We start from the raw sequence: 15,281 nt of genomic DNA on the forward strand, positions 1-15,281 counted from the left end.
CTCGCTTCACTCCCAGATACCACTGCAGACTGTTCCTCGCTTCACTCCCAGATACCACTGCAGACGGTTCCTCGCTTCACTCCCAGATACCACTGCAGACGGTTCCTCGCTTCACTCCCAGATACCACTGCAGACTGTTCCTCGCTTCACTCCCAGATACCACTGCAGACGGTTCCTCGCTTCACTCCCAGATACCACTGCAGACTGTTCCTCGCTTCACTCCCAGATACCACTGCAGACGGTTCCTCGCTTCACTCCCAGATACCACTGCAGACAGTTTCTCGCTTCACTCCCAGATCCCACTGCAGACGGTTCCTCGCTTCACTCCCAGATACCACTGCAGACGGCTCCTCGCTTCACTCCCAGATACCACTGCAGACGGTTCCTCGCTTCACTCCCAGATACCACTGCAGACGGTTCCTCGCTTCACTCCCAGATACCACTGCAGACGGTTCCTCGCTTCACTCCCAGATACCACTGCAGACGGCTCCTCGCTTCACTCCCAGATACCACTGCAGACGGTTCCTCGCTTCACTCCCAGATACCACTGCAGACGGTTCCTCGCTTCATTCCCAGATACCACTGCAGACGGTTCCTCGCTTCACTCCCAGATACCACTGCAGACGGTTCCTCGCTTCATTCCCAGATACCACTGCAGACGGTTCCTCGCTTCACTCCCAGATACCACTGCAGACGGTTCCTCGCTTCACTCCCAGATACCACTGCAGACGGCTCCTCGCTTCACTCCCAGATACCACTGCAGACGGCTCCTCGCTTCACTCCCAGATACCACTGCAGACGGCTCCTCGCTTCACTCCCAGATACCACTGCAGACGGCTCCTCGCTTCACTCCCAGATACCACTGCAGACGGCTCCTCGCTTCACTCCCAGATACCACTGCAGACGGCTCCTTGCTTCACTCCCAGATACCACTGCAGACGGCTCCTCGCTTCATTCCCAGATACCACTGCAGACGGTTCCTCGCTTCACTCCCAGATACCACTGCAGACGGTTCCTCGCTTCACTCCCAGATACCACTGCAGACGGCTCCTCGCTTCACTCCCAGATACCACTGCAGACGGTTCCTCGCTTCACTCCCAGATACCACTGCAGACGGCTCCTCGCTTCACTCCCAGATCCCACTGCAGACGGTTCCTCGCTTCACTCCCAGATACCACTGCAGACGGTTCCTCGCTTCACTCCCAGATCCCACTGCAGACGACTCCTCGCTTCATTCCCAGATACCACTGCAGACGACTCCTCGCTTCACTCCCAGATACCACTGCAGACGGTTCCTCGCTTCACTCCCAGATCCCACTGCAGACAGTTTGTTGGTCTGTCGCTGTGCCTGGCACCTGAGGGCATACACAGGAATGGGAAGAGGAAGAGTCTCTGGTTGTCTGGTCTGAAGTATGTAAAAGGGTAGTTTGGGGTCTGTAAACAGGTGGGGGGAGAGTCTGTTTTGGGTGTAGAGGGGTGCATGTTGTGGGGTGTGTTGGGGTTGTGTTGGGGCTTGGATACTTGGCACCTTTTGGTCTCCTCTTCGGAACAGTTGGAAAGGTACATAACGGCGACTGAAGGTTTGATGCACACTCTGTAACCTGCCATCGGCCATTAATAATCATTGTGGCGTCCTATGTGGCCGCATGGAGTGCCCTCAGACGCTGGGGCTCGGGGTAAGTTTACCTCGGTGCTTCCTGTAGTTATGTACAGTGCTAGCTTTTCTATACTTTCAATAGTGGCACCTACACTGCTCCGTAGAATGGAGAATGGCCCCGCGGCTGAGCTAATCCGCCCTGTTCTGGGAGGAGCAGGAGGAAAGACAGATCCTTCCAGGGTTTGGTTTTCTTGTGGGGCAATGTGTCACAGGGCAGCAGTAAAACAACTTTTGTGTTCTTGCCCTCCTCTGCGATGGAATTGATTGCTGTACAGAGCAGACTACTTTACAGAATTTTTTTTTTTTACTAATCTTTTTAACAGGAATCCGTTAGCAGGTTTTGCTGTGTAATCTCACATCAGCATGATGTAGAAGATGAGACCCTGATTCCAGTGATGTGTCATTTACTAGGCTGTGAGCTGTTGTTTCAGTACAATCATTCTTTTATCAGCAGGAAATTATCAGGACTAGGTGTCTCGTGCCTCCTGGTCCATCCCTTCCCCCACCACTGATTATCAGCTTTGTGTCCGTGTGCAGTGTGCACAGGATCCTGCTAATCAGTGGTGTGGGCGGGGTTATACACAGAAAGCTGTCAATCAGTGATGTGGGCGGGTTTATACACAGCTCCGCATTCAGAGCTCTGCTAGATCTGCAGCAGAGAATACTGGTTTTATCACAACTTTTGCACTCTGCAAACTAAGTGATATATCACTGGAATCGGGGTCTCTTCCTCTACATCATGATGCTCTCGGATTACATGACAAACACATGCCGACGGATTCACTTTAATATTGCTCTGTTGCCCCAACATACCCTAAAAAAAATCATTTACCACAGTGTAATCTGCAATCTTACTTTGTGGTCCAGTTGACAAAGGCACAAAGATCCAGTTTTCTCACTGGTGGACCGTGGTTCCCTGTTAAAAAGCCGTAAACAAATGTATTCACTACTCCTTGTCCTAAAAGAAAAGGAAATCGACAGGTTGAAGCAACATTCATTTAATGTTCTCGGCCATCTACAGCTCGGACAGTGGAATGAAGGGGTCTTGATTGTTTATTTAGACACGAGTTTGACTGTGCCTAGTGCCGCAGCGCCGCCCCACTCCAGACTCCGTGACTTCGGCCCAGATACTCCTCCGATCAGCAAATATCCAAGGTAGACACCTGTGAGTTGTGGTTTCCGGTGGAATCCCTCAAAGAGTATAATTTTCTAGAAGCACCACCATTGCCCACCTTGAGTTGTCAACACCGCTGCCTGTTCCCAGGATCCTGAGCATCCGTAAATGGAAGCAAAGTTGTAGCTGGGTGGCGCTTTAGCCAAAACCATCATGTCAAATCCATTGTAATCCATTGTGGCACCGCCGCCATACACAATGAACATCGGATGCTCTGGCTACATTCATCTAGGTCGGAGAATGAAGGGGTCTTGTTTATTCCTCCTCCATGAGGGTGCTGCAGCTCCGCACCATTCACTTGTATGAGAGACTCACCGGTTCTTTTGCTTTTCCGAACATTTTTCTTTTTCTTTGTGATGAAACGTTCTATAACTTTGGTCATTTTTCTTGCAGACATGGAGGAGCTGATCGTGGAGCTGCGCTTGTTTCTGCAACTGCTCGACCACGAATATCTCACGACGACGGTTAAAGAGAAAAAGACTGTCATAAGCAATATTTTGCAAAGGATACAGTCATCCAAAGGTCAGTGAGACGATTGCCGGCCAAGCCAAGCTGTCTCTGTGGTTAACCCAGCACGTCCTAATGCCTCGCAGAGGATGGGACTGTCACGGTGATTTACGCCTGTTATCTCCGCACAGTTTGCAGGATCAGCCTGATACGCGATCCCATCATTGCACAATGCCATTATTACATGCCGCAATGTTTTAATATCAAGTAATCTCTGCCGAGGATAGAAAGCGAACACTTAAAGTAAATCATCAAGCACTCCTGACAAGAAGGGGGCTCTCGAAACATGTATAATTAGAGAAGAAAAATAATCAAGTCCAACGTCTGTTGTCCTAAACAGCAGCAGCCTAATTACATAGCGTAATTAGTTGGCAGCAGGCTTAAAGGGAATTTGTCAGCAGGTTTTGCTGTGTAATTTGATAGCAGCATACTATAGAGTAAGAGACTCTGATTCCAACGATGTGTCACTTATTAGGCTGTGTTTTGTACTTTCACTACAATCTTGTGTTTTATCAGCAGGAGATTCGCATCCTGACTAGGTCTCACATGTATGTTAGTCCAGCGAATCTATGTAACCCCACCCCTTACCACCGATTGGCAGCTTACTGACAATAACAGTGTACACAGGAAGCAGCCAATCAGTGCTGTTGGCGGGGTTATACATAGCTCAGCATTCAGAGCTCTGCAACAGAGAAAACAAGGATTCTATGAAAACTGCACCAAGCAGCCCAGTAAGTGACACATCGCTGGAATCGGTATCTGCCCCTCCATCATGCTGCTATCAGATTATATAGCAAAATATAGCAAAATCCTGCCGACAGATTCCCTTTAAAGAGTTACTTGATTATTAATTAAAGAGACTCTGTCAGCAGAGAATGGCTGTTCAAACCAAGTACAGGCGCTCGGTGCCCCATGGCAAAGCCAAACATTTAAGTACACCTTCCCGGCTCCTTTTTTCCAGCTATCTTTGTTCTTCTCTGGCTCTAAGAAGCCAGATCTGTCAATCAGAGAAAAGTGGGGTGGTGATCCAGGGAAAGCGAGCAGATGGGAAGGTGCACTTATATGTTCAGCCACGCCTTTGTGCCCCAGGCGCCTGTACTTGGTTTGCAGCTATTCTGCGCTGACAGTCCCTTTTAAAGGGAGTCGGTAAGGTCAGTAGCTGGGAGCATTATGGGTGGGGCTCTGCAGTTTGGAGCACCCTCCCTCCGTCTGTTTTGGAGGTTGGCTCCGCCCCTGCTGCATTGATTGACAGCTTTACTGAAATCAGTTTACCCAGAAAAAAGGCACTGGTCTGAACACACACCAATATTGTGACAAGCGACATATCTGTGGGATTTCACCCACGATCTTCCTGGCTCAAGTGAAGCCAGCGCTGTCAATCAATGCTGTGTGGGATGGGTGGGCACACTTGCTGAGGAAGACTCATCTACTCTACTCAATGCCCCTTTATTGTACACTTTTTCTGATCTGTCAGACTTTCGTTAAAATAGAATTTCCCTTGTAAAATACATTTTTGATAGTTTTATGTTCCACTTTTTTACGAATAGCTCGGCTACTGCCCCCTGCTGGTGTACCCCCTAAATGAGAGCCCCTAACACTCGCATACACAAGAACTTCTTAACAAACTCCTTATACGCTTGCACGCTTGGCGCGGGTGAGGATGCATGTGTTGTAAATGGTGTAGGTTTGCTGCCAGACATCTGTCACCTACTTCTCTCCAGGGAGACAAAAGGGTTGGGCATATCGAAATTCAACATACCACTCCCTTTGCTTCATAGGGTTCTGAATAGAAACCCCCCCAAAAAAGACTCCAGATACATTAGTCTAATGCCAAAGGGATTCTTAAAGGGATTGTCCAGGCTTAGGGCGCAAGTCTGCAGTCTCAGTGGTGCACATCCATGCAGGGATAGGGGCAGCAGCATGAATAGTATGGAGATCCCACCCAAATCAGACAGCTGAATGAAAGGCGACAAGAACATGATGGATCCTGAATAATGCTGAATAATGCTGCTCTTGACGTGTCTATTTTGGTAAAAAATTGCATTCCTCACATAATAATTGTTTTTTTGTTTTTTTTCACAATAATTCTTCATGGGGATGTTACTCTGTTATTCCTCTTTAATATGTTGGAATAGCGTGACAAATAAATAGGGTCGCGTTCATCATACTGTGCAATGACAACCCCACTGACACCCAACTAGTAAAACTCCGCTGCAAATTCATTCATACATGTTCTTTGAGGAGTCACAGAAGAACGGTACAGTACAGAAGTGTAAGGAAAGGGGAGCCAGAATTATTTCATGAAGAGTGCAATTATTTACTGATATCGACATGACGTTTTCTTATATCTGGCTTGATGTATCCTGCAGAGACAAGGAGTCAAATTATGCAGTTGTGGCTGCCCGTGCACACCACTAGAGGGCGCTAGTGTCCGGTCCGTGGTCACTGGACGGAAGCCCTGCACATCTCCCCCCAGGCCCTTTACCCATGTTTCTGTGTAGTCAGTCAGGTCCGTAGTCACTGGATGGGAGCCCTGCACACCTCCTCTCAGGCCCTTTACCCATGTTTCTGTGTAGTCAGTCAGGTCAGTAGTACGTGGTCACTGAATGGGAGCCCTGCTCACCTCCTCTCAGGCCCTTTACCCATGTTCCCGTGTAGTCCGTCAGGTCCGTAGTCCGTGGACGGGAGCCCTGCACACCTTTCCCAGGCCCTTTACCCATGTACCCGTGTAGTCTCGTTATACCAGCAGTGTATTGTTCTTATGCCAATGTCATATTGTTATCTACAGAATTGGAGGTGAAGAATCATGTGCACAAAGCGGAGACGTCGAGCAATGTACCGGCCCCTCCACAGATGCCTCTCCCAGAAATCCCCCAACAGTGGCTGGTAAGACGTCTGCTGATCTCATGTGCTCTGAGCAGGGCTTACTACCGTGCCCCGAGCAAATAATCCTGTGTCATCCGATATCCCCAGGATATATGGAGTGGAGTCTGTGACCCAGCAGATGTAAGCGCGTCAGCACTATCTCCACACACATCTCCATCCTGTTCCTTTTTGTTGGAAAGTAAAATGTAGGCAGACGGCGTTCCAATACTCGCTGACTGCTGAGCCTCTCAGAGGTGTCCGATGTTTGCAGAAGGGAATGAGACGGCGCCATGTTGACATAGCCGGCTTCATCTTTGGTGGGCACGTAGGCTCGGCACAGCTCTGCTTTTGTCTCGAGGTGGTCAGCATTTTCGGTTTGGTCCCTGAGGTTAGGAGCTAAGTTCTCCAGGTCCAAGCGTCTTAGCCTGACCATATGCAACTCATACTTCACGGAAAGCGTTTAAAGGGGTCGTTTAAAAAAAAAAATGGTGGCAGGAAATATTCACATTCCTCACCTGCCTTTCTTTATTTTCCTGGGTTGATTGGCATGCCTTTCATCCACTTGACTGCTGCAGCCGATCACTGGCTTAAGGTACCGTCACACTAAGCGACGCTGCAGCGATACCGACAACGATCCGGATCACTTCAGCGTCGCTGTTTGGTCGCTGGAGAGCTGTCACACAGACCGCTCTCCAGCGACCAACTATGCCGGTAACCAGGGTAAACATCGGGTTACTAAGCGCAGGGCCGCGCTTAGTAACCCGATGTTTACCCTGGTTACCAGCGTAAAAGTAAAAAAAAAAAAAACACTTCATACTTACCTTCCGCTTTCTGTCCCTCGGCGCTCTGCTTCTCTGCCCTGTGTAAGCACAGCGGCCGGAAAGCACAGCGGTGACGTCACTGCTCTGCTTTCCGGCCGCTGTGCTTACACAGGGCAGATTAATAAAATAACACAGTGTACCCACAGTTGGTTTAAAAAGATTTTTCTATCTCATTATAAAAGAGGTATATAGATTAATAGAATGAAGAATATAGTTAACCACCAGGGTGCGCTGTGCCCGATTGTAGTGGAAACCACTACATAAGAGATACTAAAGACAAAGCAATACCATACGGACCAAAAAAGAAAATATATGCAAGGCACGGGAATATTAAAATATGGCTTTATTAAAAGGAATGCCAATTATTACATAATCAAAAAAGAAAATATTTAAAAACATAAACACTTCCACGTGACAACAGGATTATAAGGCTATATATATTCACCAGCAATCTAACCTCCAAATTACCAGGATTTAAATACTAGGCTGTACAAGAAGCACTATATAATGCAAAAGAAGGGGAGGGGGGAAATACAGACTTAAATAAATAATGATGTGCAAAATCTGCTCATATAAAGTGAATAAGTGTTTGCAAGGCAAATAAGATTTCGGAATTATCCTTCGTCTGGGGTTACACAGGGCAGAGAAGCAGAGCGCCGAGGGACAGACAGCGGAAGGTAAGTATGTAGTGTTTGTTTTTTTTTTTTTACTTTTACGCTGGTAACCAGGGTAAACATCGGGTTACTAAGCGCGGCCCTGCGCTTAGTAACCCGATGTTTACCCTGGTTACCAGCGAAGACATCGCTGAATCGGCGTCACACACACCGATTCAGCGATGTCTGCAGGGAGTCCAGCGACGAAACAAAGTTCTGGACTTTCTGCAGCGACCAGCGACATCACAGCAGGATCCTGATCGCTGCAGCCTGTCAAACTGAACGATATCGCTAGTCAGGACGCTGCAACGTCACGGATCGCTAGCGATATCGTTCAGTGTGACGGTACCTTTAGGCGCTCACATGTTCTACATAATAGCATCACTGCCAGTGCCTGATATTAGACAGGCAGGGGCCACTGAAGCATTGATTATGGGGGGATTTAAGAGATAAGTAATGTTTTAATTTCTTCAAATGTTGAACAGAACCTTTAAAGAGAACCTGTCAGTACTTATCCGATACCTAAACCAGGGGCATGCCGATCTGCTACATGTTAATACAGCGACTGCAGACTTGGTGTGATGCCACGCTCCGCTTCTACAAGTCATCTGCAGCGGGGGCTAGTCATGGTGTCAGCTTTCAGACCCAATATCGTTCCAGATCACAGGCTGTATGTCAACCTATGTGGAGGGGAGTCCTTGACTAGTCACTGCTGTAGCACCGCCCAGATGACTACCTACAGAGCTCTACAGATCTAGAGGATATATAGCTAAGCTTCATGTCTCTTTTGGTTGCAGTCTTGGCTCGCTGATCTCCTCAGCCTACAAACCTGAGGGATAGCATCAGCATGTCCTCGGGATCTTACTTCCATCATGTCTGTCTGAGTTGCATTCGTCCCTTTTTTGTTTTAAAATTTTTTTCTGTTTCCCATTGGTGGCAGCCAGATTTGTACATAAAGATCATTACCACACTGTGCAGGATCGGCCACGCTGGCCGCACTGTGCGGGATGGGCCACGCTGGCCGCACTGTGCGGGATGGGCCACGCTGGCCGCACTGTGCGGGATGGGCCACGCTGGCCGCACTGTGCGGGATGGGCCACGCTGGCCGCACTGTGCGGGATGGGCCACGCTGGCCGCACTGTGCGGGATGGGCCACGCTGGCCGCACTGTGCGGGATGGGCCACGCTGGCCGCACTGTGCGGGATGGGCCACGCCGGCCGCACTGTTTTTTTGTGTTTTTTTTGATAGCTAAAATTGTTCAAATATTTATTCCCCGCCATCATTCTCTTTTTTATGTACCATTTTTCCTTCTCCTCGGAACAGTTAGTAATTAAACTAAAGTGCTCTGGATCCCTTTCAGCATCTGGTCCTGTCTTCATTAGTAATGCGGCCAGAGGTAGAATGTGTGATCCAGGATTTCACACAAGCCTGCTGACGAGGAGCCTCCACCAAGCCAAACGGGCAATAGATTTTGGATGAAAGGTGAAGAACTTGGGACTGCGGCTGCTGAGAAAATAGAAGGGGTTTCACATCACCTCTCGGATTTGTAGGGGGAATCCTGGTGTGAATTATTTTTGGAATAACCTAAATATTGTGTTGTTCATTTTGTGAGGTAAGCGTACACCATACACCCCACCCGAGGCTGAACCAGCTGGGGCATGCGTGGTCCTTCCCACACTCACCGGCATTTATTTATAGAGATAAAATCTGGTACTGTTCATAAAAAAGGGTTTTTGAAAAAGAATTGGGCTACAAATGAGGATTACTTGGCTAGGATCTCCTACATTATTATTGTTGTTATACATTTTTATAGCGCCATTTACTCCATGGCGCTTTACATGTGAAAAGGGGCAAATATAGACCAGCACAATAAACATGAGCAAAAACAAGGCACACACAAGTATAGAAGGAGACGACCCTGCCCGCGAGGGCTCACTGTCTGCAGGGGATAGGTGAGGATACACTAGGAGAGGGTAGAGCTGGTTGTGTGGCGGTTCAGTAGGTTGAGGATCACTGTAGGCTTGTCGGAAGAGATGAGTCTTCAGGTTCTTTTTGAAGGTTTCTATGGTAGGCGAGAGTGATGTGTTGTGGTAGAGAGTTTCAGAGTATGGGGGAAGCACGGGAGAAGTCTTGGATTCGGTTGTTGGAAGAAGAGATGAGAGGGGAGTAGAGAAGGAGATCTTGTGAGGATCGAAGGTTGCATGTAGGTAAGCACTGAGAGACCATGTCACAGATGTATGGGGGAGACTGGTTGTGGATGGCTTTGTATGTCATAGTAAGGGTTTTGAACTGGAGTCTCTGGACAATAGAAAGCCAGTGAAGGGCTTGGAATAGGGGAGAGGCTGGGGAATAGCGGGGAGACAGGTAGTTTAGTCGGGCAGCAGAGTGTAGGATGGATTGGAGTGTTGCCAGAGTTCTAGAGGGGAAGCCAGAGAGTAGGAGGTTGCAGTAGTCAAGGCGAGAGATAAGGGCATGCACTAGTGTTTTTGTGGTTTCGTTGTCAAGGAATGTATGGATCTGGGAAGTATTTTGAGTTTGAGATGGCAGGAGAAGGCAATGGTTTGGATTTGTGGCTTGAAAGAGAGGACAGGGTCGAGGAATACCCCGAAGCACCAAGCATGCGGGACTGGGGAAAGTGAGCAGCCATTGACCTTGATTGATAGGTCTGGTTGAGGGGTAGAGTGAGATGGGGGAAAGATTCGGTTTTGTCCATGTTCAGTTTTAGAAAGCGAGCAGAAAAGAACGTCGAGATAGCAGACACAGTGTGGGATTTTGGTGAGGTCAGGTCCCAATCGATAGATCTATGTGTCATCGGCGTAGAGATGGTACTGCATACCGTGGGATTCTATGAGCTGTCTAAGGCCGAGGGTGTAGATGGAGAAGAGTAGGGGTCCTAGAACAGAGCCTTGAGGGACACCGACAGACAATGGGTGTGGTGTGGGAGAGGGAGAGACTGAAAGTTCGGTCTGGTAGATATGACGAGATCCAGGATAAGGCCAAGTCTGTGATGCCAAGAGATGAGAGAATCTGTAATAGGAGGGAATGGTCCACTGTGTCAAAAGCAGAAGACAGGTCCAGCAGGAGGAGGACAGAGTAGTGTCGCTTGCTCTTGGTGGTGAGTAGGTCATTGGTGACTTTAGTTAGGACAGATTCAGTTGAGTGATTGGATCGGAAGCCAGGTTGTAACTGGTCAAAGAGGGAGCAGGAGGAGAGGGAGGAGGACAGTTCAAGATGGACATGCTGTTCCAGTAGTTTTGAGGCATAAGGGAAAAGAGATATCGGGCGATAGCTAGACACAGAGGATGGGTTGAGGGAGGGCTTTTTGAGGATGGGTGTGATCTTGACATGTTTGAAGGATGAGGGGAAGACACCAGTTATGAGCGAGAGGCTGAAGAGGTGTGTTAGGGTTGGGATGAAGACACTGGTGAGGCTAGGGATGAGGTGGGACGGGAGCGGATCAAGCGTGCAAGTGGTGAGATATAATCTAGACATTAGCGAGTACACCACGGTCTCTGTGCCCCTGGCAGCTGATGGTCGGATCGACCAGCAGTCGGACATAAACCTGGTATTCACATTAGATGGCTGCCTGGTAAATGATGGCGGCAGCTTATCTCCAGGAGAGAAATCGGGCATGCAGAATCAATATTTTCCCTCCACAATAAATTGTCAGGTTCTCCCATTCACATTACACACTGTCTGCCAACATTGCATTTCTACTGGCCAATTATTATCGGCAATGGGCATTCCTAGATATTCTCATTTGTGTGTCTACACATGCTGCCAAAGAGCAAAACGTTCCTTCTTTGGTTGAAATGATTTTTAAGCTCACATTGCATCCTGTGTAAACAGGACACTTGCTTCCGAGAGCAAAATATTGTTTGCGCACAGAAAGATCGTTTTAATGATCGTTCTGTGCACACGAAAGGGAGGTATGCCTTGTTTGATCAGGCTTTTAAACAGCTTGCATATAGTTCTCAGCCAGCATAAACGCACCTTTATACCAACCTGTCTCCAAACAGGGTTGTGCAAAGTAGACAGTTCCTTTAAGCCAAGAGGTTTTACATTCTTTCAGACTGATTTGGTAATATTTTCCATTTTTGTTATGGAGGACAGACTGTCAGTTTTTTTCAGGCCAACACTCTTGACTATTTGCAACAGAAAAATCTTCTGCAAATACTCAGTGTTCACATAGTTTAATGGTTTTAACCACAAATGCTGTTTCAACCTTTATTGTAAGGGTTTTCCATAACTGGACATATTGATGTATTTTCTGTGGATAGTCCCGTCAGTATGTGATTGGTGGAGGTGCCAGGTGTCTACAGTAACCGGCTCCTGTGGTTGCCGGATGTAAGCCGTGTACGTAGCTGAAAAAGCACGACTCCATACTCTGCGTCCTGGCCGTCCCCAGGTTCTGCTGCTTGGCTCATTTTTAAGTGGTTAGTAGCTGGGCAATCACTGGAGAAGAACATCATGGTCAGAAGAATAGAAAAAACAAGGTGAAGAGGAAGACCAGCAACTCGATGGCTTGATGCTATCAAGATAATGATGGAGAAGACCCTGGTGGACCTATCTAGGCTTGCACAAGATTGATCTTCCTACCGAGTGGTCATCCATCAAGTTGCCATGGCCCGAGATAGAGCCAAACGCCATTTACTTGCAGTAACAGCTGATCTGCGGGGATGCCTGATGTCAGACCCCCCCACTGAATTGATATTGATGACCTATCCTAGTGATAGGTAATCAGTAGGTAAGTCTTGGACAACTCCTGTAACTAGTTCTCTACTTTGGACAATCCCTTGATGATGCTTTTCAGGGGATATCAGTGATCAGGGAGACCTGGCGGCAAATGTTCATTTTTGTGTGCAGCACTCCCACAGGTGAAATTAGTCTTTACACAAATTAAAGCAGCACTCCAACATATTTTTTTATTTCAGCGGTGGACTTGTGCTTCTGAACAACATTCCCTGACCCCAGTCTTATACTTATCAGCCACTGTCTTCAACTCTTCCTGGCTCCCCTCCTCTCCTGCGCCACCGTCTTGAGACAGAATCTTCTGACTAACCAGAAGCCTGAGGTAACGGTCACAAGCTCTCAATGTAGGTCTCTGAGACCCTTGTTCTCGCTTTCATAGACTTGCATTGAGTTGTGACTTCTGGTTCGCCCAGCAAACACCTGTGCGATTCAACAGGTCATCTCCTGAAGAAGAGCGATCAGAGTGGTGCTGATAAAAGATGAAGAGAGTGACCGGTAAATATGAGGGAACTTGGATTAGTCACACCACTCCAGCGCCATGTAACACAGGCAGGACTGGTCCTCCAGAACAAGGCTCTCTCTTTGCATCCACTTTTTAACATAATAAACTCCTGAACAGAAGATCGCACTGTGTTTAATACATTGGGCACAAAATCAGGCATGGTAAACCCTAGAGCCACCAATCTGTGAGTCTTATCGCTCGCCGGTATTCGTCTTGGGTCTTTAGCTTTCAGTAATTACAGAATGGTTTTCTGCGATATGGACTTTTCCACGACAGACCTCTAGGCAGAGAAACATTTCTAGACAGCTCGAAAGAACAACTAGCACAATCGTAAATTGATTCCATCTGTGTTGACATTGGCGAAAGAGCTCGGCTCGGCCCAGCCCCGTAGTAACCATCGGTGTGAAGGTATCTGACTCAGACATGAACCATTTGTGTTTCATTTCCTTACTTACTAGAGTTCGCTATGACTTCTACATAGAAGAATACAGGGGGAGATTTACCTAAAATATTGACTTACAAATTAATTATGAATTGGCTTCCCTGCTCCGGGGGTGAGCCCTGCGTCTTACCGTTTTTTATATTGTAAGTATTTTGTGTTATGTCAAGTAAAACCTTAAGATGTTGGGGGCCTTTACTGTAAGAAAGCGTTTAGGATCGCTTCTGTTTTCTTTTTTCTATACTTAAATTCATGCGAAAATATAACAATTTGTAAAATTAAAATACCTCATGGTGGCGCTCACCAGAGTGCCAATCATAAATAATGCCATGTGATGGAGCCATGTATAGGTGCACGGGCGCTAATCCTGTTCGCTGTGGGTGTAACTGAGGCGCATGCGCTGCCATGGCACGTCTGTGTCGTGATCGCCGGGGATCCGACCTCAGGGATCTTCATCAATCATAATACATTTGTGGATTGTGACGAGGCCGTATCGGGCATTGCACCTCAGTCTCCTTCACTTTACGTCTAGCAGTAATACCAGTAATATCTCTTGGTTGAGACCGGTGCTGAGTTTATACTAAAATGACAATTTTTCTGTTTGGTGGAGTAACTAGAGTCCATTGGGCCCCAGGGCCAAATTTTCACCTGGGCCTCCACCTCCATATTTGTCAGATGTATGGGCCTTTGTAGCATTCTAGATCCTATAAAGGCATAAGTGTTCACCCTGCATATAGTAATGTCCCTTCTTGTAATAATATCCCCCGATCCTGGCCCCTTCCTTGTATAATGTCGTAGCATAATGTTCATTCTGCTGCTCTTTTCCAACGCAAAAAAAAAAAAAAAAAGATTAAGCTTACTTTGGGTATGGTTTGGTCATCGGAAAGATGCCCACAGAGAAGATGTGAGGACTACACCCAGTCGACTGAAAGGATTAAATAAGATTTAGATACAGGGAAGAGAGGGTCATATCTCAGGAACGATAGATAGATATATGTATTTATGGCAAGTGACAAGTCCTCTTTAAGGGGAAAACTAAGACATCCAGAAGCTTTATTCTATGGACAATGTGAACTGTGTTGTAGTAAGTCGGTGTACATTACTCCCCCCTCTTTTTTTTTCTTACCGCTTTATGTATTGTATGGTTATCCTTGAGACATTTCTAAATGTTTTATATCTTTTGTTGTAACAGCCTCCGGACAATGGACCCCCACCTTTGCCGACATCATCTCTTCCCGAAGGGTACTATGAAGAAGCAGTGCCTCTAAGCCCTGGTAAAGCCCCTGAGTACATAACTTCCAGTGAGTTATTAATTTATGATAGTACCTAGCCATAGGTGTTCATGTACCAGTATCCTTTTAAAGCAGCGGGGGGCAACTGGTGGCCCTCGGTTTTCTTCTGCCCACCTTACAGGGCATAGTTCAGGGTTTACCAATCCTGGCATACGCTGTGTCGTATTCACACACGAGCTGCCGTGCCTCAGGGTGAAGCCCTCCAATGGTGGCTGAGTACGCATGGTCATGTCCAGTTATGATGGACAGGGCACCGGGGCTTTAGCTGAGCCCACGTGATGTAGCCGGTTGACCACCCCTGCTTCAGAGGATATGACATGAAATCGTCAGATCCCATTTCCTGCTTTAAATCTATACAAGTGTTGAGGATCTCTGTGCTTCGCTTTTCTACTGATTTTGAGGGATTTTCTGTATTCTGAATTCTGCTGGTTTCTTTTTACCAGACCCCCTCCTACACCGGTCTGACAACGGCGTGCACATAAAATGTCAGTGTCCCATAATTCTGAAAACTACTGATGATGTGGATAAAAACCCTCAACATTGGTAGGAAAAAGTGAAGCCAACTTTTTACTCCACTTTTTACGTTTAGATTTAAATGATGAAATGTTTTCGAGCTATG

The 15,281-nt window shown here is 47.3% G+C and overlaps 1 protein-coding gene across 3 annotated transcripts in view; it reads left to right on the plus strand.

The window, feature by feature from the left end:
* The window catches only part of AFAP1 (actin filament associated protein 1), a 127,811-nt gene that overhangs the window by 59,050 nt on the left and 53,480 nt on the right, over positions 1-15,281 (plus strand). For 2 of the 3 annotated variants that reach the window (XM_069744773.1, XM_069744774.1), the window contains exons 2-4: positions 3,225-3,353; positions 6,127-6,224; positions 14,563-14,671. In XM_069744773.1, the coding sequence (XP_069600874.1) occupies positions 3,225-3,353; positions 6,127-6,224; positions 14,563-14,671 (336 nt within the window). The remainder of the gene's footprint in view (positions 1-3,224; positions 3,354-6,126; positions 6,225-14,562; positions 14,672-15,281) is intronic. The other variant, XM_069744771.1, reaches the window with a different exon arrangement.

The sequence above is a fragment of the Ranitomeya imitator genome, chromosome 1 (assembly GCF_032444005.1).
Source record: "Ranitomeya imitator isolate aRanImi1 chromosome 1, aRanImi1.pri, whole genome shotgun sequence".
NCBI lineage: Eukaryota > Metazoa > Chordata > Amphibia > Anura > Dendrobatidae > Ranitomeya > Ranitomeya imitator.